Source organism: Rhea pennata, chromosome 13 (assembly GCF_028389875.1).
Source record: "Rhea pennata isolate bPtePen1 chromosome 13, bPtePen1.pri, whole genome shotgun sequence".
In the NCBI taxonomy this organism is placed as follows: domain Eukaryota; kingdom Metazoa; phylum Chordata; class Aves; order Rheiformes; family Rheidae; genus Rhea; species Rhea pennata.
Genome location: NC_084675.1, coordinates 3783643 through 3803201, shown reverse-complemented (window position 1 = coordinate 3803201; position 19559 = coordinate 3783643). Strand labels below are relative to the sequence as shown.

General features: G+C 46.8%; 3 protein-coding genes across 4 annotated transcripts in view; 1 reads left to right on the top strand and 2 right to left on the bottom strand.

Moving 5' to 3' along the window:
* Positions 1–2058, bottom strand: part of AMFR (autocrine motility factor receptor) — a 30036-nt gene extending 27978 nt beyond the window's left edge. The window contains exons 1-2 of one of the 2 annotated variants that reach the window (XM_062586818.1): positions 1793–2058; positions 490–582 (exon numbers count right to left, since the gene is read on the bottom strand). In XM_062586818.1, coding sequence (XP_062442802.1) covers positions 490–582; positions 1793–2035 — 336 coding nt within the window. In that variant the 5' untranslated portion in view covers positions 2036–2058. Of the gene's footprint in view, positions 1–489; positions 583–1253; positions 1271–1792 lie in introns of those variants that run through there. The other variant, XM_062586819.1, reaches the window with a different exon arrangement.
* A 661-nt stretch (positions 2059–2719) lies between these two features.
* On the bottom strand, positions 2720–10156 carry NUDT21 (nudix hydrolase 21). The gene is made up of 7 exons (XM_062586711.1): positions 9904–10156; positions 7358–7558; positions 6065–6128; positions 5556–5645; positions 4810–4885; positions 4291–4405; positions 2720–3008 (listed from the first exon to the last, which is right to left on the bottom strand). The coding sequence occupies exons 1-7, from the start codon at positions 10017–10019 to the stop codon at positions 2987–2989; spliced, it is 684 nt and encodes a 227-aa protein (XP_062442695.1). The 5' UTR covers positions 10020–10156; the 3' UTR covers positions 2720–2986.
* Positions 10157–10332: 176 nt separating this feature from the next.
* Positions 10333–19412, top strand: OGFOD1 (2-oxoglutarate and iron dependent oxygenase domain containing 1). The gene is made up of 13 exons (XM_062586107.1): positions 10333–10550; positions 10630–10775; positions 10882–10928; positions 11215–11315; positions 11846–11962; positions 12439–12530; positions 13578–13706; positions 14399–14512; positions 15061–15140; positions 15290–15585; positions 17017–17139; positions 18055–18113; positions 18713–19412. Exons 1-13 carry the CDS (start codon positions 10391–10393, stop codon positions 18872–18874), a joined length of 1626 nt encoding a protein of 541 aa, XP_062442091.1. The 5' UTR covers positions 10333–10390; the 3' UTR covers positions 18875–19412.
* Positions 19413–19559: the final 147 nt, after the last annotated feature.

Sequence of the window (19559 nt, the reverse complement as noted above, 5' to 3'; positions counted from 1 at the left end):
TATAAAAAATATATATATTATATATATGCATATGTACATAAATATGTAAGTATTCTGAAATGAGTATGTATATGTAGATAGGTATTCTGAAATGAGGTGCACTTTAAGAAGTCTGACAACTTTTATTAAGGAAATAGGATTTTTCAAGTTGACTATGGGCTCCTAAACTACAATAGCAACAATTAAAATGAAAATTTCCACTCAGAAATAAATTGCAAGCCTGTGGCCGTGGATATGAGCTAAGTAATACTTCCGTGACAAACTGAAGGGCTTCTTCAGTGGATTTTCTCCTCTACAGTTTCACCGAATAGCATTTTCCAGAGCGAGAACTCCAAAGGGCAAGATCTAAGTTTACACTGTTTTAAAATTTACATTTATTGCATAACTTTCAGCAATTTCACTATAGAAAACTACATCAGTCATCTACCAAGAAATTATGCTACCTCAAAACAACACAGACATCCAAGGCAACGCGTTTGTCCGTCTTACCTGCCTCTCACTAACACGAAGAGGACCAAACACCATATACTGGATTAGTTTAGCAACCAACATCAGAAAACAGCAGGCAGTGTTCACTAGTACCTGGAAAGAAATAGAGCAGTCAGTGGCAAATACTTTAGCTCGACTTGCAGAGGGAGAGGGATGGGGAAAGCAGGAGTCTAGCAGGCCCTTCCGTCGCTCGCGGGGTAAGAGGGGGTTGTTTGATTTATTGTTTTTTTTTTCTTTTCCTTTTTAAAGGTGACATTTAAGCGTGACCTCTTCCAAGACACATATTGTAGCTGATAACTCACTTGATTTTCCTTCTAGGAACACCAGTGTGGTCAGTTTAATATATCAGTATACAGAACAAACAAATCTGCCTCTTCATGATAAGCTGATACAGATTGGCAAGTTTTAGCACTAAGGAACACGCAGCACGAAACAGATCACCAAGGTACATGTTCTGCATAACACACAGGAGATCAGAAAACTCCAGTCTGAACCTGTCAACTGTCATAAGAATAAGATTTAGAAATTGTCTCCAAACATATTCAGTAACGTGTGCGCTGCTGTAACCACCCCGCTTAAATCCTCCTTGGGTTACAGCGGTGGGCGACGGCTGGAAACCAAAGCAGGCAGGAGCAGGACACGCGGGCCCGGGAAAACTGTTTCTCCTACTTGAGGGTGGCACTTGCAGCTGACTTTTAACCTACAGAGACCACAGAAAGCTGGGGAAAAGCAGCGATGAGGCAGCTGAAGGACGGGCAACCAACTTTTCTAGGGCTCTTAACCAAGCCCCCAGCGCCGGGACTCAGCAGGCTCCGCTCCCGCGGCACGTCCAAGCCCGAGGTCCCGGCCGAGCGGCCACCTCCGAGTGCGCCACAAGGTTACACGGCGGGAGGTGATCGCCCCAGCCCCTTGCCGAGCCTCTGCTTCCCCAGGCGCTCCGCGCCGACGAGCGCCCGGGCCGCCGCCGCCGGGCCTCCCGAGCTGCCCGGTTCTTCCTTCCCCCGTTTTCCGCCCGGGCGGCGAGATCGCTCCCTGCCCTCCGCGCCTCCGCCCGGCCAGCGCGGCGCCGCCCGCCGCCGCCTCGCCTGACGCCGCTCACAGAACCTTCTCCAGACAAAACAGCGTCCCCGCAGCGGGAGCGGCTTAACGGCCCCCCGGGCCCGGCGGCGCCGCGAGGGCCGCCGCAGCGCGGGCCCCGCCGCCGCCCGCCCCGCTCCGGCCGGGCCCGGCCGCGCCGGCCTCCGCCCCGCCCGCCCGCCCGCCCGCCGGGCAGCGACCCCGGCCGCCGCCGCCCGCGCCTCACCCAGACGCAGAGGCTGTCGGAGAGCAGGTAGTAGGCGACGTCGAGGGCCAGGGCCGCGGCGCGGCGCGGCGGCTCCGCTCGCTCCAGGGCCGCCGCCGCGCCGCCGTCCGCCTCGGCGCCGCCGGGGCCCGCGCTGAGGGCGCGGTAGGCGCTGAGGCCGCTGCCGAGCAGCGCCAGGGCGCTCAGCGCCGTGTACGTGCGCAGGCTGGGCCAGGGGAAGCGCTCCAGGAACAGCAGCGGCATCGCGGGCCCCTGCGCTGCGCTGCGCGGCCCGGCCCGGCCGCGGCCCGCCGCCTCCTGCGGCCTAGCGCCCGCCCCGCCCCGCCCCGCCGCCGCCGCGGGCCGCCCCCGCCCCGGCCCGCCCCGCCCCGGCCCGGCCCCGGCCCCGCCCCGCGAGGCTCGCCGCCCCCCCCACCCCCCCCACACACACACCCCGAACCGGGGGGCCCGAGCAGGCCGCCGCGACGCCCGCACCCTCCCGGCCCCGCAGCGTTTTCCTCCGACTCCCTTTTCTACCCCCGCAGCTGGGAGCAGCCGGCGGAGCTCCCGGCGCGCGTTCCCCGCGGCAGCCGGCGCGGAGAGGAGCCGCTCGCGGCCTCCTTGAAGCCCGGTACAAACAGACCTTTCCAGGCCAGTTCGGGCGAGCTCTGGACAACAGGCACGCTTGCCTCTCCATCTGCCCCGCTCCGAGCAGCCGTTCCCTTCCCTAACTCCTAACAAAGATGCCCAGAATTACATCGCCCCTACCTACACCGTCTCAGGCTAATCCTCTACTCAGGGATGCGGAGCGGGGCGCCTGCACGCTCTCAGACCAGGCTAGGTCCTCCTCCCGCTTCCAAGATCTTGTGTTTTCCCAACAGAAAGTTACTATGTTTAAAGTATGTTCCTAAAAACTAGGAGATTAAAAAAAAAAAAAAGCAAACAGAATCCGATCCATTTTGTTTAATGTTGTACAAAAAAAATTTGGTGAGTATTACAATGAAAAGTGATTAAAACACTGATATCACATTGCGATCCCACTATCTAAACAGTTGAGATTCACTTCTCTATTCATACAATAGAAAGTTTAGTGGCCTTCAGGTAAAGAACGACATAAAAAAAATTCTTGCGTCACACGTATTTTTTTCTCTACATTTTTAAAGCTGTGCTCACAGAGACGGCTTCTTCTATCACACTCTTCAGGTGTATGGGAATTCAGTTGTAAATAAAGTTGAACCTAAAATTAAAAGGATTATACCAAGTGAGAGATGTAACTCATTTCATTTAAAAAGTATTTTCAATTAATCAGCAAACATTTTGTTTCCATTCTTCATAAGCCTCCCTTTGACAGAGCAAAAAAAGAAACTTAATAGGATAGCTTTGGTATGACCAGGAAGCATTATCTGGAATTAGGCTAGCATTGCACATCAGCCTCTCAGGAGACAAAATATTGTTAGTTCTTCCTGCCACTTTTAGCAAGCTTCATAAACATGAAAATCCCAAGCTCTGTACCTTACAAGCAACTCTTTCACAGCATTTCTGCCATCAGAGCCAACCTTAAACACTCCAGGAGTAACAGATGGACATACTCAACAGAAGAGCTATTCTCGTAAACTAAGTTTCACAGCAGACAGAAGAGCACTGTAAAGGCATCCATGATGAGCAGTACTGTGAAAGCAAGCATCCATCTCGACTTCCAGATGCCCTTCCTTTCAACGTGCGTGTTGCAGAGGTATCACGCTGGCCAGTGTTTTGCTAGTACTCATGAGAAAGTTTCTGCTGTCTTTATATGGAGCATGATATAAGCTTGTTATGGGCAACACCAATTCCAACATTCTTCTAATGGAGATTTTCCCACCAAAGTATGTGGGTGACGTAACTACTTCCCCTGACTAACAGCTGGCAAGCTGTACATGCCTGGTAGTCCTGAACATTTGCTGAAGTAACAGAAATAAGTAAGATTAGTTAGCTCTAGAGACCTGAGGTACAAGCCATTTTCAGGCAAGAAAGCAGAAAAACGTGCTTGCTGGGAGAAAGACAGACTACAGCTGTCCCTATAGGTATCTGCGTTATAAATGCACTTCAACTACACAAAGTCTGGGGGAAAAAAAATAATCACAGAAAGCTGTGATAGCATGAATGCCTAATTCAGTGCTTCAAACATGAGTCTGTTTTTATTCTCACACTTTTTCTTATTCTCACACTATTTTATTCCCAATACTCTCTCAAGAAATTTCTTAGCACATGCTCAGCTTCAACTTCACCATCTTTCAGATTTTCCTTTCATTCAACTGCCAGGTAAGATCTTGGTGCTACTAAGTTGAAACCAATATCTCTAAACTGTCAACTCCATTTATTCATTCCTTATGTTCTTCAGCTGTTCTACCTCACATTTTTATACATCCATCATGTCTAAGCTCTTCAGGGCAGTGACAATCATCATCTTGTTTCTGTACTGCCTCACCTCGCTCTGGTGTCAAAGCTCTCAGGAACTATAATACAAGTAAATCATAATATACCTGCTCAGAAGTTGAGGAAGGCTGGAAATTATGGGTCCATATCCTGGTGCGTTGTCATAGAGTTCAAACAATGGTGCAGCTACCAGCTTATAATTTTTGGGGACTGCAAACAAAGCTAAGAATAGATACAAGTTGATTGATATTATATGATAGACAACCAAGCATTCAGCCAAGGTATCACTCCCCATCCCCATTCAAAGATAAGATCACTGCATATAGCACTGCAGTATTAGAGTGGATTTTATTTATAGCTGGACGTGGGGGTCATGTGCTGTGCATACACCGACACAGGAGCAAGAATCAGAATATACTAGAAACTTGCATTCCAAAAGTTCATGTACCTTCAAAATTGACAGCTTTTTGCAATTGTTTCTAGTTATGCTCGATCATTAAAGAACTGCAAACTAAATTCATTATAAGATTCATTAAAAAAAATGAATCTTGCCACTACATTTCCTTGCATGAAATGGAAGTATTTATAGAGTCTTATAAAGGTAATCTTCTGTTGCAAACACTTACCCTTTTCTTGAAGCTGGACTAAGAAAAGTTTTTTGTGCTCTTTTGGTTTTGTAATATGAGCTGGAATATAGGGATACTGGAAGAAAAAGCAACAAATTTACTTGTACAGATCTTTGAAAATATTGTGCAATCTTAAGTGCTGCTGCATAATTAAGAGATCCAGGAGAGCACTGTGGAAGCTTTCGGCATGTCATATACTGTTCTTTCATGGTATAAGATAATGCAACACACTTTTATAAGAATATACTCAGAAAAGAACGCTGTTGCCTTGACTGCTTACAGGATCTAAAGAGATATTAGTTCTCATAACCAGTTAAAACAACCCAACAAGACAGAAATGCATGGCAGCAAGTTGAGCAAGTACTTTCAATATTAAAGCATTTAGAGATCAGGCAAAGAGATTTTGTTTATACAGCATCCGTTTCAGATATATTGGTTTCCATCGCAACTAAAACAGGAGTTTAAATGGTGTGTCTAGCTCAGCGCAAGACAGGAAGCTGCTACATCTAGTGATTACTTGTCTCCTGGAAGAGGCACAAGGAGGGTAAAAGGGTTTCCCAAAAGAAAACGTTTTTAAGTTGGATCCTTCCTCCTCAGCCAGAAGAAAGGAGGAGACAGGTGAAACTGAGCAGGACTACCTGCTCATGCAGCAGGTCCTCAAGGAGCCCAACTGGCAAGTTGAAGGCTTCTGTAAGAACAATCAGTATTCGATTCTGAAGAACACAAATGCAGACCTGAGCACTCACCTGTGGAGGTTCAAAGTTTGGTCTCCACCAGTTACCAATGCAGTCATCAATTACCCAGTCTTGCTGAACACCATCTTGGCGCCCCAGTATCTAGCAAAAATGCACTTAGTCAAAACTTGAACACCTCATGCCATATTCTTAGAACACACATACTGGAAGCACAAAGAGATGCTGTAGTAAGGGTCTGATGTAGTTCAGAGCCAGGATGGAAAAGTTTTTATTAGAATGTTAGGTTACTTCTGTATAAAGTGACGCAGAACAAGGACGCTTTAAAAAGCATTTCAAATTTTGTGTTATATTCAGTTGAATTGAGTGCCACGAGATTATCAGGAAGAATGAAGTGCAATGCTTCATTACCTGACAGCAGCAGTATCTCCATAAACAATCACAAAAACATCAAAATGACAGAAAAGGTAAGGCAACTATTTTAATGCTTTGGCTTATTCTATTAACTCTAGAATAACTCAGCATTCTGTGACATGCTAGTATAGCAACATAAGAAAACTGACCTCTGTCATTAAGCGTTTAAGCCCTTCTACCTCATCTTCCCCTGGATTGAGTTCACCACCAGGTCTGTTAAAATAGTCAAAGATAATTATTGATGATAAGCAGTGATGAAAGCTAAAGTTATACTTTATTGTATTTACAGACACTGACAGGTAAGTTTGGATGTGCATCCAGGTAGGGAGTTACAAATTCATTCAGGTCCCTCGAGCCTCAAGTTCCAAATCTCATTTCGCTAAATTTGAGGACAGAGTAACATAGCATTCACCAAAACTGTGACTGAAATGGCTACTGCATGTCCTTCTAGAAAAGTATCTGAAAGTGCTATATACATGATAATAACCAGGCTGCTTAAAAGTTTTAACATTAACAGAAAAGCCCCAGAAAAGACCTGAAGAAAGAGCTGTAGATAACAACTGTACCTGTCCTAATCTCAAGAATAACACTCATTAAAGCAGAAAATAAGACTTTTTTTGTGGAATCATTTAACACAAGATTAACGAAAAAAACTAGACGGGTTCCTCAATGCAGAATTTTGAAAAACTTTTAGGCTCCAGTCTATTTTTGCTCCCTCTCCACTCTCTGAAGAAGAAAGATGTCGAAAAAGAAACCGGATACAAAACTAGATTCCCCACAAACACACACTTGAGAACAAACGTGTTAAAAATAAGACAGAACACAAGCAGGATAATCTGGGACAACTCAAATCCATACAGCTAACAGGAAAACCAAAACAAGCACCACCTTCACTGCAAACATATGATCCAACTCTGAAAATTTCATTCCAGCAGTGACAAACATTAGATGAACCGAAGCAATTTTCCTCATTCTGATGTCTACCTTTTTAATTGTATCCAGTTCACCTCGTAGCTGGCAAACAGCTATCACTCTGTGTTTACCCCAGGTTCCTGCCTTGAGTTTCACTTCACCATTTTTGTGCCTGTAGCACAAATATAGTTAAACATAATACAGCTTTCACAATGCAGGGAGTAAAACACTAATTACTGATAACAAGTTTTAAATAGGAACTTATGATGCTGACGCATCGTAACTAAAAACTCCCAGTTGGTTCAAAGCTAAGTCACTTTGCTGCATGAGCAGTGTCAACAGTCAAAAAAAATTTTTACAAGAAAACCTTACCATTCAGAATATTTTTCCCAACTAAGCCTTTGTAGCAAATGAATCAGACATTTGAGACCTAACAGAGCAAGTCACACTTTAACCTCTAACCTACGCATTTAGTGCTTTATGACCTTTGTATTACGCTAAAAGGTTACGTTCAAGAAGTAGACACTTACAGCTTGAAAAAAGTTGTACCCAGCTGCAGCAACAATACGTGGGGTAGCCTGTGCTCATGCACAATCAGAACCCCTTCCACTGTCCGCCTCATGCCAATCTTGTCAAATTCTTCCCTCATGCGTTGAAACCGAGCTGCCACTGAACTGTCCTTCTCATAAAGGGGTTCCTTTGTACCAAAGGTATAGTTTGTAAGAGGATACCTACAAGAAAAAAAGGTTACTACATGGTAAGAAATCTAGAGTTAAAAAAATCACATACGCTATTATGACACAGCACTCATCCAGAGGCAGAATTATCTGTATTCACATGAACAGCAGCTGATTCACAGAAATTGGACTAGAAGTTCTTGTCTTCAAGTTATGGGGCTTATAACACAGATCTGCACTGTGATACAGAAGTGCAGAAAGTCATGCTGACTGACAGGCTGTTGCAGTGTTGATTCAAAAGAAGACTGCAAAGAACTGCAGAAGAACCAGCAGCATCTGCTATTTAACAGCCACTCTATTTGTCCTCCACACTGCAGAGGAGAAGGCAGTTGAGGCACTGAGAACTGGGAGGGCAAGACAGCAGAGCAGCTCTGCTGTGAGAGAACAAAGTTGCACAGTGCAGTTTTTTTTCTGCGGGAATCAAGAGCCTGACAACTAAACTGTTAGAGGTATGTCTGTTTTGAAGGGGGGAATCAGACAGCTGGGTCACAGAGGACAGGTGTGGTAAGTGCACGGCCAGGTGCCTGGATTAAGAACAATAGTTTCAGCAGATCACTTCACTGGGCTAGATGTTGGACCTTTGGACTCCCTAGCGATCATGCAGTGGAAACCTCAAGATTTCTCCATGGGAAAAAAAATGAGTAGACAAAACCGGAAAAACAATTTGTACAGTATTTTCTCCTGTTCATCCTCTGTGCTTTGCAAGACTCCAGTTTTTTGTCCAACTAAAAGTAACACAGAAGTCTGATAACAGGAGGCCTGGAAGGAGGAAGGTTGCTAGGAAGACATCAAGTTAAGGTAAAAAGGGTGAGGAAAATGGGCTCAGGGCAACAGAATAGTAACATGTATCAATACGGTTTTATTAACTTGTGGCATACAGCAACTTCATTAACCAAGTTAATGGCTGATTTTATGTGGAATTTTTACTTTGAAATGAGTCTCCTCGTGTATTTCCCCCCCCCCCAGCACTTGGTCTTCAAAATCATGTCAAACTTACACTTCCCTCTCCCCCTCCCCCAAGTTTCTTTCATTCTTCAGAATGGAGAAATCACAAAACAGATTCATTTCTAAACTGTAAGGGAAAAGGGGGAGGGGGGAAGCAGAATGTTTGTTAATAACGGTATCAATTAGGAAACTAGTTGTGTTTACTCATTAATGATTTTTATTAGCAAGCATTCCCCCCTCCACTTTTTCCACTTATAGCTTGTAACTGTCCCAATTTCTTTTTCCATTAATTTCTATTTCATTCTTCAAAGTACGTATTCTCACTTTTTTTCCCCCTAGAAAGTATGATCATACTGATAGCCACTGGTACCTCAAAATCCTTGGCTTATAATAGGGAAAAAACAATTTGGGCTGGTAACGTTTTTTTTCCTCCTGGAAAGGAGCACTATAAAAAGTGCCCCAGTTTCTGAAGTTGATGTTTGAACTCCCACAAGAAGATCAGCTCTTTCTAAGTGTGAATAAGCTCATATATACCAAACAGAATATCCATCTCTGATTAATAGCTAAAATTGAGTATTTACTGCCATGGTTAACATCTGATGGCTTTGCAGCTTGACAAACACACTTACCAAATAAATACATCAGAACTTACTGTAGAATAGAGTATATGACTTCTCATGCAAAGAAAGCAAATGCTTTCAGCACATAGCTTGTATCTACAATAGGCACCCCGTGCTTCATGGGGTAGCAAACACTTTGGATCTAAGTTAAGACACCTGTGCAGCACAGTCAGACACCTGGCATACCTAAACATTGACTACATTGAGTAAGCCCAAAGGCTCCCTGGGCCAACAGTCTGTTTTTCTGCATGTGGCTGAAGGCAGGTGCCTATGCAAGGTTATATAGACATACATGTACCACCTGCAATACTCCCCAGCTTTGTTATTTGCTGCTTGCACACTTCCCAAGACAGATTTTTTTCTTTTTATATGTACTTCACGATTCTCAGACCAACTTCATAAAGGTGTTTCATAGTCCCCCGACCCCAGGCAAGCTTTCAGTATCCACAGGCTCCCAGGGCACGGAGCTCTGCAGCACCACAGCACGGCTGTGCAAAAAGCAGGTGCTTCCTGCGCGCTTTAAGCCTGCGAGCCGGCAGCTTCGCCGAGCCCCCGGGGAGGGGAGGGGAGGGGAGGTGAGGGCGCGGCGGGCCCAGCCGGGCCCGGCTCCCGCTCTGCGCCGCCTCCCCCGGGCGGCCCCGCCGCTGCTCAGGAGCCGGGCACCGGGCACGCACAGGGATAGGGATGGGGAGGGAAAGGAGAAGCCGTCGGAGCCCGGGGCGGCCCCAGAGGCCCGGCCGCGCCGAGCGGCGCCCGGGCGGCGGCGGCGCTCACAGGTTGATGGTCCTCTCCAGCGTGAGCGGCTTCGTCTGCTGGATGTACTTGTTCCCGAACTGGTTCACCCCGCGGGGCCAGCCGGTCTGCGAGCGGTTGGGCGGCACCACGGACATGGTGGCGCCGGGCCGGGCCGGAGCGCGCGCGGCGGGAGGCGGCGAGGGCGCGGGTCACTGCTCGGCGGCGGGAACCGCGTCCGCCATTAACCTCCCCGCCGGGCCGCACACACCCTCCGCCTCGCCGGAACCGCCCACCGCCACTTCCGGCAGCGCCGACCATAGAGCAGAGACACTCTGCTATCCCCTCGGAAGCGACTTACCAGCCACAGCAAGCGGCGCCGGTCTCACTGGCTTTTGGGGGCCGCGCTCCGCCCTCCCCCCTTCCTCATTGGCCTGCGGGCTGCCGCCCCGCCCCCGCGCGGCCCGATTGGCGCGGGCGAGCGGCGCGGGGGTGCCTGGGAGCTGTAGTCCGGCGGCGGCGCGGGGCCATGAGCGGCAAGCGACAGGCGGCGGCGGCGGCGGCGCTGCCGCCGGCGAAGAAGCGGGAGAAGCGGGGGCCGCGCGCCGAGCTGAGCGCCGCCCTGGGCGACGCGGCGCTGCGGGCGCGGGCGGCGGCGGCCTGGCGCCGCGGGGAGCCGCTGCGCCACGGTAGGGCGCGGTAGGGCGCGGTGCAGCGCGGCGGCGGCGGGCGCGGGCGCCGCGCTCACCGGCGGCTCCTTGTTCGCAGAGGCGGCGGCGCTGGAGCCGGCCCCGTTCCGGCACGGCCTGATCCCCGGCTTCCTGGCGGGCCCGGCCTTCGCGGCGGCGCTGCGCGACGAGCTGCTGGGCCTCGGCTTCCGCGGGCGGCGCAACGACCTGCTCTCGCTGCGGCAGGTGGGCCCCGCCGCGCCGCCCGCGCCCCGCCGCCCGCGCCCCGCCGCCGCCCGCGCCGCCCCGCCGCTGACCCCCGTCCCTTCTTGTCTTGCATGGGCCGCGGCAGTCCGAGGAGCTGCGCGGGAGGCCGGAGCCCCACGTCGCCGCGCTGAGGTGCGGCGCCCCTCCCGCCCGGGCCGGGGAGGTCTCGTGCTGCCCCTCCTGCACCGCGCGTTTGGCCCTCGCTGCTCGGTTCCTGCGAGCCGCCCCCCGAGCGCGGGGCCTTTCGCGGCCGGCTGCCGTCGGGCGTTTCAGCAATACGGTGCCCCTGGCAGGAGTAGTAGCTCCAGCTGTTTAAATAGGGGGAGGAGAGGCAATAACGGCAGTAGCTGCACGCGTCGCGCCCTTGGCGACGTGCTTTGCAGCTCGGGGGACGACCGCCTCGTGCTTGTCTTCGCAGGCACGCGCTGTCTGAAGAACTCCGAGCGTGGCTTTCTGCTGTGACCCAGATCGACCTGGAGCCAACCATCGACCTGTCCTGCGCTAAATACGAATACACCGGTCAGTCAGTAGGCAGCCCTTCCCCAGAGCTTCCCTGGGTGTTCAAGAAACTAGATTTCTGTGGAAGACCAGATTACAAAGCTCACCACCACCCTTTCCCAGGCCTGGGAGGTCCTAGAAGCTATTGTCCAGCAGATCAGAGTCTCAAACAAGAAACAGAGTCCAAGTTATGGAAAAATGATTGCTGTAGTCATGCTGCAGATAGCTTTACCTGGGCCCAGTGTTGTTGCAAGCCCCCCACCTTTTTGGAGACGTTCAGCCAGCCTTTGCAGTCCAACTCCCTCAACGCATGCTTCCATGTAAAGGGTTGTGTGTTCAGGTTTTACATGCTACAGTTTAGCTTGCAAAACCTGATGTTAAAAATGTCATTGTAGTGAGCCCAGGAATGGGTTACAGCTGTAACATCTGGCATGTTTTTTTCCTGTTATGTCCTTGCAGGGGGCAAAACCAGGAAGCAGCCACTGAAATAAATCAGACAGTCATGCACCTGATAGAAAGGCACTACTGTAGTAAAATTTGTGTAATTGCAGATGTCCTGCTGTGCCACGATGATGAGCTAGAAGGTCGGAGAATTGCCTTCATCCTATACCTCGTGCCACCATGGGAGAAGAGCGATGGAGGAACGCTGGACTTGTATAGCACAGATGGTGAGAGCTCTGCAACATCTGATGACTGAAAAAGATGACGTTTATATGCTCTTTGCAGCAACTTTCTCTTTAGATGGTACAAGGAAGACTTCTTCTCAGTCCAGGGAAGCTGACGTATTGGTAAAATTTGCACCTTAGAAAGAGATGGGCTGTAGCAGTCTTTCCAGACTATGCTAATGCATGACAGCTGAGGAAAAGGAGAAGCTAATAAAGAGGGGAATCTTCTTTTTAAGCCATCTCTCTCTCTCTCTCTCTTTTTTTTTTTTTTTTTTTTTTTTTTTTTTGCAAGGCATAGAAGTGGAGGCAGGATAAAAATGATGCCAGTAACAGTGCTGGGAGCTTCTTAGTGAGGGAGATAACATCCCTTTACAGCCAGATGTCTGACCAGTCACGGTGTCATAAAATCAGAGAGGAATGACAGTTGCTAGTGAACACTAAGACAGATCTTAACTAGAGCATGTTTTCTTCCTCTTCAGAACACTTTCAGCCACAGCAAATTGTCAAGTCATTAGTGCCTTCGTGGAATACACTGGCTTTCTTTGAAGTGTCTCCAGTCTCCTTCCACCAGGCAAGGACCTGCATTTTGTTCATTTCTAAATTCTCACTGTTGTGGTGATTCATTCTGTATGTTATTACAGTCTTGATGGGGAGGGTAGAAGAGAAAGGGAGAAATGCAGGTCATAAGAACAGACATTTGTGTTAAAGGCTGATGACTTTAAGGAAGAGTAGAACTGACAAGGCAACTCTGAACTACAACATTCTGGCAATCTAGCTTCATCATCTTAGGGAAAGAAATTCTCATCCCTGCCTTCTGTCACTATACTGGCAAACCGTTGCTGTGGATTTGGCTGTAGTGACAGAAGAAGGCTTTTGTTGGACTAGCTCATGTTTTTCAAGCAGATACCATGACTTTGCTGACAGAAATGCTCCCCAGTATGTCACCTTGCCACTAGGGGACTATGTGGGACTATGTGGACTATGTGGCTGTACCAGCTTTGTAACATAGATGTGGTGCAATACCCTACAGCAGATGTGCTGATGTGGTTTGGTAGCATTTTGTGGGGCATAGCAGGAAGATGATTGGAAAAAGCATGAGTGTAATCTGTGGAACTGCTTCATAGTTCCACCTGGCTGAAACCTGAAACTCCTGCTTACTTGAGAATGCCACAGACTGTAACAAATAGTGTCAAAGAGCAGGAGGCTGGAGAGGAAGAAGAACAGTGAGTGTAGTGATATAGGTCAGGCATGTTTGCAGCTAGACTTTTCTGTTATTTATGTCTTGTAATTAATTAACAGAAACAACTATTTAGTCAATGCCCTGGTTGTTTGCAGTTAGTGATTTACTCTTGTCCTATAAATTCATCTTCCACTTGGACTTTTGACTGCCTCCTACTGACTTAAACTTAATCCTGTGCATTAGCACAATTTGCTTGAGCAAATCAAACTCTGCTTTAGCCACCGCTCCCCAAACCAAGAATAATGCACCTACTTCTAGGCCTTGTCTGAGCGTTCTCTTTATGCAGTAGGCTCTCCAGAGTCTGCATGGTGCCTGTTACAGCTGGTCCTTACATGTTATGTAGTCTAAACAGTAGTACGCCCTTCCACTTTGTTCCAGGTGTCAGAAGTTCTGTCTGAGGAGAAGTGCCGCTTGTCAGTGAGCGGCTGGTTTCATGGCCCATCAATAGACAGACCTCCACGCTACATTGAAGCCCCTTTGTCAAGGAGCCCACACATCCCTTACGACGTGAGTAGGAAGCCTAGATCTGCGTACTTGCATTTTCATGTCCCTGGAATATTTACTTGGCACACATTCATGCTCTAGGACACTCTAATCTTAAACTTGTTCCATTTTCCTTTTCATTTCCTGTCCACAAATTTGTATCTAGTTACTTTCCTGGATGTTATAAATGGTTTGGGGACCCAGGATGAAAGCTACTGGCTAAATGCAAACTCTTCTTAGAAGTAATCAATAAAGACCACAGAGGATTTTAGCCTTCACTTTGTAGCACAAGCCAAGCTAGCTATGAGAACTGTGTTTGTTCAGCTTTAAGAAGAGAAGGCTGAAAGTTGCTGTCTTCAACTACCTAATGGGAGCGTATAGCAAAGTTGGAGCCAGACCCTTGGAGATGCACAGTGGTAGGACATGAGGCAGGAGGGACAAGTTGCAACATGTGAAATTCCAGAGACTGTGTGATTTTCATCCTTCAAGGTGCAGTTGGGCTAGATGCTTTCCAACCTAACTTATTCAGTGATTCTCTTTTCACTTATATGTACTTGTAATAGTGCAGAAAATGCAGCAAACACTCTTAACAATTAAAAAAGAAACAAAAGGTGGGTAAGGGGAGGAACTGGCCTTTGGGCCAAGTTGGGTGAGGAAGAAGAGAGGAATCCTTTTTACATTTGCAAATCCAGCATTCACACCCCTTTCCTTCCCAGCATGAAATCTTGTATGAGTGGATCAATCTGGTTTATCTGGACATGGACTCCCAAGCTCAAATCCAGGAAGAATTTGAGGAACGATCAGAAATTCTCCTGAAGGATTTTCTTAAGGTGAGCCCAGTGGTTCAATCTGATGCAGACTACCAGAAGAGGTCACAGGGCTGGTATGTGCCGCGTCATGTAGACTGGGAAGGGTCTTGTGCATACAGCTGTCGACTAAAACACCTTCTGATTTCACTTCCTAAAGGAATGGAGCACCTGCTGGCTGCCTGCAAATTGTTGCAGGTACCCAACAAATCGTACAGCCTGTGGCTTACACTCTGCATAGGGACGCATCATGAATCACAGACTTTGCTTCAACATTCTTATTTCTTACAAGAAGCAAAGCAGAAAGATGGAAACTCATGTCCTGCTTCCTAAGCACTGAGATGACCAGAGTATCCTCCCCAGTCCCTCAAGCCCTCACGGCTTAGAAGCACACAGGATACTCAACACATACACAAAACAAATGAGAAAAATCATGATTTTTCTTTATTTAAATGGTTTTTCTTCTGAAAACAGCCATGCTTTATCTGAGAGTACAAGGTGGCTACTTCCAACACACTGGGGGAGACATGGGAGCTAAGTGTTAAAGCTTCTACCCTATCTTTCTCTCCTAGAAAGAGAAATTTCAACTACTATGTGAAGCTCTGGAGAAAGAGGACATCCAGTGGAGTAGCCGGGGGCCATCCAATAAGAGGTAGGGATGCAACAAGCTGCTGACTCACAGCATCTTGCTCCTATTGATCAGGCCAAGTGGGAAGAGCCACAAGGCTGCGCTGACTGGTATTGTGCCTATGGCGATATCCTTGTTGGCTATCTGTTGCTGATTCCTCAGCTATCTTTCAGATTATATAAGATAGCAGAGGAATACAGTCTTCCTGACCTCCTGAAGAACTTCCTGCAGTTGTTACGCTCTGAGGCCTTGTTTCTGCTGCTTTCCAACTTCACTGGCCTAAAGCTGCATTTCCTGGCTCCCTCTGATGAGGATGAAGACGCTGGGGAAGGAAGAGCTGCAGACACTACTGGACAAAGCACTCCCAAGCCCAAGCAGGAAGAGGCTGAACAACAGGCTGACAGCAATGCCCAACAACAAGACCAGCCTGACAACATCCCTGAAGTGCAAGATGGCGAGACACAGAACGGTAGGTAGGGCAGCAGCAGTGTTGAAAGCACTTAAGCAAAATCCTGGCATTAAAGGATATGAGCAGTACAACTTCCAGTAACTTTCCCTGCAACTAGGACTTCACCTTGTACTGCAACCAGCTTGCACAGGCACCAGCACCAACATGAGATTCAAAGCATGGCAAATTAGTTACCCCCAAAAAGCGACAAAACACTTAAGTGATTAACTAACTAGACTAATGACTAACCTGAAGCTACCATGTTGTAGCAGTATTTTGAACATACCTTGTCAACCTAAAGTCTGATTTAAGGGCAGGATTCGGGGCATGGGACTTCTATAGGAGTTAACGCTTTTTTTTTTTTTTAATCTAGATACCCAATAATCTTTTGTCAACAGTTATGTGGTTTCTACATCCGCATACTCCTGTTTCATATAAAACAATTCTCATACTAAAGACCAAAGCAAGTAGAATAAAATTACCAGATTAAAAGAAAAGATGATTTTAGAATTAGCAAACTGATACCTAAAACTAGGATTTAAACCTGGCCCTTCAGAAAATGCTGCCATCCTAAATAACCACTTAGTTGTCAGCAATGACTTATCACTACTATAAAAGATTAATTTTGTATTCATGCATTGGTGTTCGAGAATGGTTTTGAGGTTTAAGGGTAGATTTCTTGAAATACTCATCTTTCAGTCAGTCAAGTCAGTGGATGCTGGAAGAAAAGGTAATCAGGAACACAGCACTACTGAAAATCCCACCCTTAATGCTGACTTTCTTCAAAGGCTTTGTTTTTCTGATTTTTCACTGCCAGACATTTTGCCACCTTCATTTGCCGTTAACCAATTCTTTCATACCTTGAATGTCTGTGACTGATTTGCATATGAGGAGGGCATAGTTTGGGGCTGCATAAATTGAAAGCTGAGCTGTAGCCATAAAAAAGGTTTCCCCAAAGTACTTGCCTGGGATAGCACATGAAGAGTAATTTCAGAGCCATATCATTCTCTGGAAGCATCTGGTACTTTCAGTGCACTTTCAGAGCAGATAGGTTGCTGGCTTTCAAAGTTCAAAGGTCTACTATAAATCCTCATGAGGATCTGCTACCAGCCTGGGAAAAAAAAAAAAAAAAAAAAAAAAGAAAAAAAGTGAACTAGCTTGATCCAAAGCACATCACAGCTTGGACCTCTCAAAGAGCAGATCTTGGCTCCCTTCCGACCCATCGTGCAAAGGACATAATTTAGAGTCACCTCTAGAAAAAGAAGCTAACAAAGGATCCATGATTTTACTTTTTCTTCTCTTTATATTTTTCTGGCTCTAGCAAAATACAACTTCCTGTGGTGTGAAGAGGCAGTACAGGAACAGACGCCTGCCTACCTTGAGCTTAGCAGGAGTTAGCTGTAGTGCACCTTCCTTGTTTTCCCTGGTTGAGATGTTTGTTCTCTGTCGTAGGTTCAGGTGTCCCTGTGTGTGCAGGGGAGCTGAGGCACTGGACCCATGGGCACTATACTCTAGTCCATGACACCCAAGCAACAGAATACGCCCTGGACCTGCTCTTTTTCTGTGGCTGTGAAGGTAAGTAGACAAAAGAGAAAGGTGTCAGGCTCCCCTTGACAAGATTTGCATAAAGGAAGGATTTTTGAATTCTCCACAGTGCTGCAATAGCCAACATTCCCCTGCATTTTTTCTTTTTCTCTTTAGATTTTATCCTGGTCCTCACTTCTGAATAAGTACAACTTGTTTCAGTAGTGCCTAACACAAAAGATTTGGGATTCTGGCCTTGGAGTCTATAGTTCTTGGTAGCTTTGATGCTGCTTTCTCGTAACCTTTCCTGCTCGAACCAGGAGGTGGCGCATCGCAGGTCCGCTTGGGGCAGAGGGAAGGTGCCAGTCTCCAAGACCTTTCCACTCCTCATTAAGCAATGGCTCTGGGAAGGGTGGGAGGGTTTGGTGGCTGTATGGGCTCAAGGAAGTGCTCTGTTTTGCCTCTTTCTTCATCAAAATTATCACTGCCTCCAATTCACAGAGTCTAGGCATGTCTAGGCGTTTTAGGCTGATTGCTAGCTATGTACAGTTGAAAACAACAAATCTAAACATAAGCACTTTCTTTGGTCAACACTGCTGGACCAGTGGAGACCAGAATGCATGGTTTAAACCACCTGGAACATGCCTATAATTATACCCAAAGCCTTTTACATGTCTACTAAGACAAAGCTGCGCTACATATCAGGAATAGGAAGCCATGCAGTCTTAAATGGCCTGTTTGTGGTAATCCAGTATGTTTAGTTCAAAATTATTCCAACTAAATAAAATATAAAAATAAAAATAAATAAAAAAATAAATAAAAATAAAAAAAGCAGCATGGCAGGAGGTAAACTGCTAACAGTCTGGTAGCCAGGACCTGCAGAGAGCTAGTCAGAAATACTGCATCTCCAGTAGGACAGCCTGGACAGTGCTGAATTTTCTAAAAAACTTTCCCTTCTCTTTTAAGACTGGGATCCAGAATATGGTGGTTTTACATCTTACATTGCTAAAGGTGAAGATGAAGAGGTAAGGAGCTTAATTCCTAGTTATAAATTAGATAAACAGTTGGCTGGTGGCGGAGGGGGAAGGCGCATGATGAGGTTTTGTTTTGATGTTAACACAATCTTGAAGATGTTCAGTATTGCACTAGAGCCTTCAGCCTACTCTGGAGCTTCCTGCCTGAATTGTAGGTTGTGGATATAGCTCTAGATTCAGCTTCGCAGGGCCAGTGTTTATTGCAAAGCTTAAGACTCAGGCCCTAACAGCACCTAATGCAGCCTGAACCTGGGGGGTATTTTGAGAAGCCTCACATAAGACACAAGGCTATAGCAGGTGCCACGCTTTTCCAGGGAAATGCTTTTCACGAGTGTCATGAGTAATAGGAATAATAGTGAGGCTGCTGAGCAGTAATACTGCTTAGTCCAAAATCTCTTCAGATGAACCTTATGGTCTAATAAATGTTACAGGTTGAGGAGTATTAATATGAAAATGGTGACATTGCTCATTTTTCTGATACGAGACTTTTGTTCTGATTAGCTTTTGAAAGTCTGTTCTTTCTGTTTCCTCCTAGCAATGATAGCAAGGCCATTTCTGTAAAACTAATTTCCTGCCTTAATTATTTCTAGCTGTTGACTGTGAATCCAGAGAACAACTGCTTGGCCTTGGTTTATAGAGACAAAGAAACTATGAAGTTTGTGAAATACATCAATCATCGTAGCTTGGCACGTCTGCAAAAGCATCCGAACAGAACAGGATTTTGGGACTTTTCTTTTGTCTATTATGAGTGATGGTGCAGAGCGTGACCATCCTCGCACAGAAAATAATAGTGATGGCAGTACTGGGTTTTGGATAGGTTCCTACCCAAAAGTTCAGTGGGAGCTCATCTAAGCACATGAACTTACCTGTTGGTAACTCGATCATACTGTATAGGACCTGTACCCTACGGAGTGCAGTCCAAGTGACTTTTTTTTTTTTTTTTAATCAGCTATACAAATAGAAATCCACTCACCTTCTGACCCCCTTGTAACGTGCATTCTTGACTGCTTTAACTTGGAGGGAGGGTCGCTGCCATACAATTTTGACAGCTGCTGTATCAGCTTTCCAACTGTTCTCATGGAAATGGCGGGGTGAGCCTCTAATCTGTCAAGGTGAAAAATGTAACTGCGGGTAGCCCCATGCTCATGATTGATTTTTAAGAAAAAAAAAAGTGGGTCACTGAAACATTTCAGACTGTGCTAGTGGTAAGTTTTGTTACAAAATTACATTTTGGGGGCTTGACAGAATTGACTTCTGTAGTGGCAGAAATAAAGGAGATGCCATGGGAAATAGGAATTTTTTCCAGTTGTCTAAACTATAGAGTTGGGAAGGAAGAAAGTGAGTTTATAAAGCTGCTTGCATTGACAAGGGCGTAGGACCATAACAACGAGAAAGACTTTGTTATGCTAAATGCTATGCAGGCAGAGGCAAATACAG

Coding starts and splice junctions, on each gene's coding strand:
- NUDT21 (XM_062586711.1), bottom strand. CDS start 10,019: ATGTCCGTGGTGCCGCCCAACCGCTCGCAGACCGGCTGGCCCCGCGGG. Junction 6,129..7,357: donor GGTACAACTTTTTTCAAGCT/GTAAGTGTCTAC, acceptor CTATTTTAACAG/ACCTGGTGGTGAACTCAATC. Junction 4,886..5,555: donor CAAACTTTGAACCTCCACAG/GTGAGTGCTCAG, acceptor TTTTTCTTCCAG/TATCCCTATATTCCAGCTCA.
- OGFOD1 (XM_062586107.1), top strand. CDS start 10,391: ATGAGCGGCAAGCGACAGGCGGCGGCGGCGGCGGCGCTGCCGCCGGCG. Junction 11,963..12,438: donor GGACTTGTATAGCACAGATG/GTGAGAGCTCTG, acceptor CTTCCTCTTCAG/AACACTTTCAGCCACAGCAA. Junction 15,141..15,289: donor CGGGGGCCATCCAATAAGAG/GTAGGGATGCAA, acceptor GCTATCTTTCAG/ATTATATAAGATAGCAGAGG.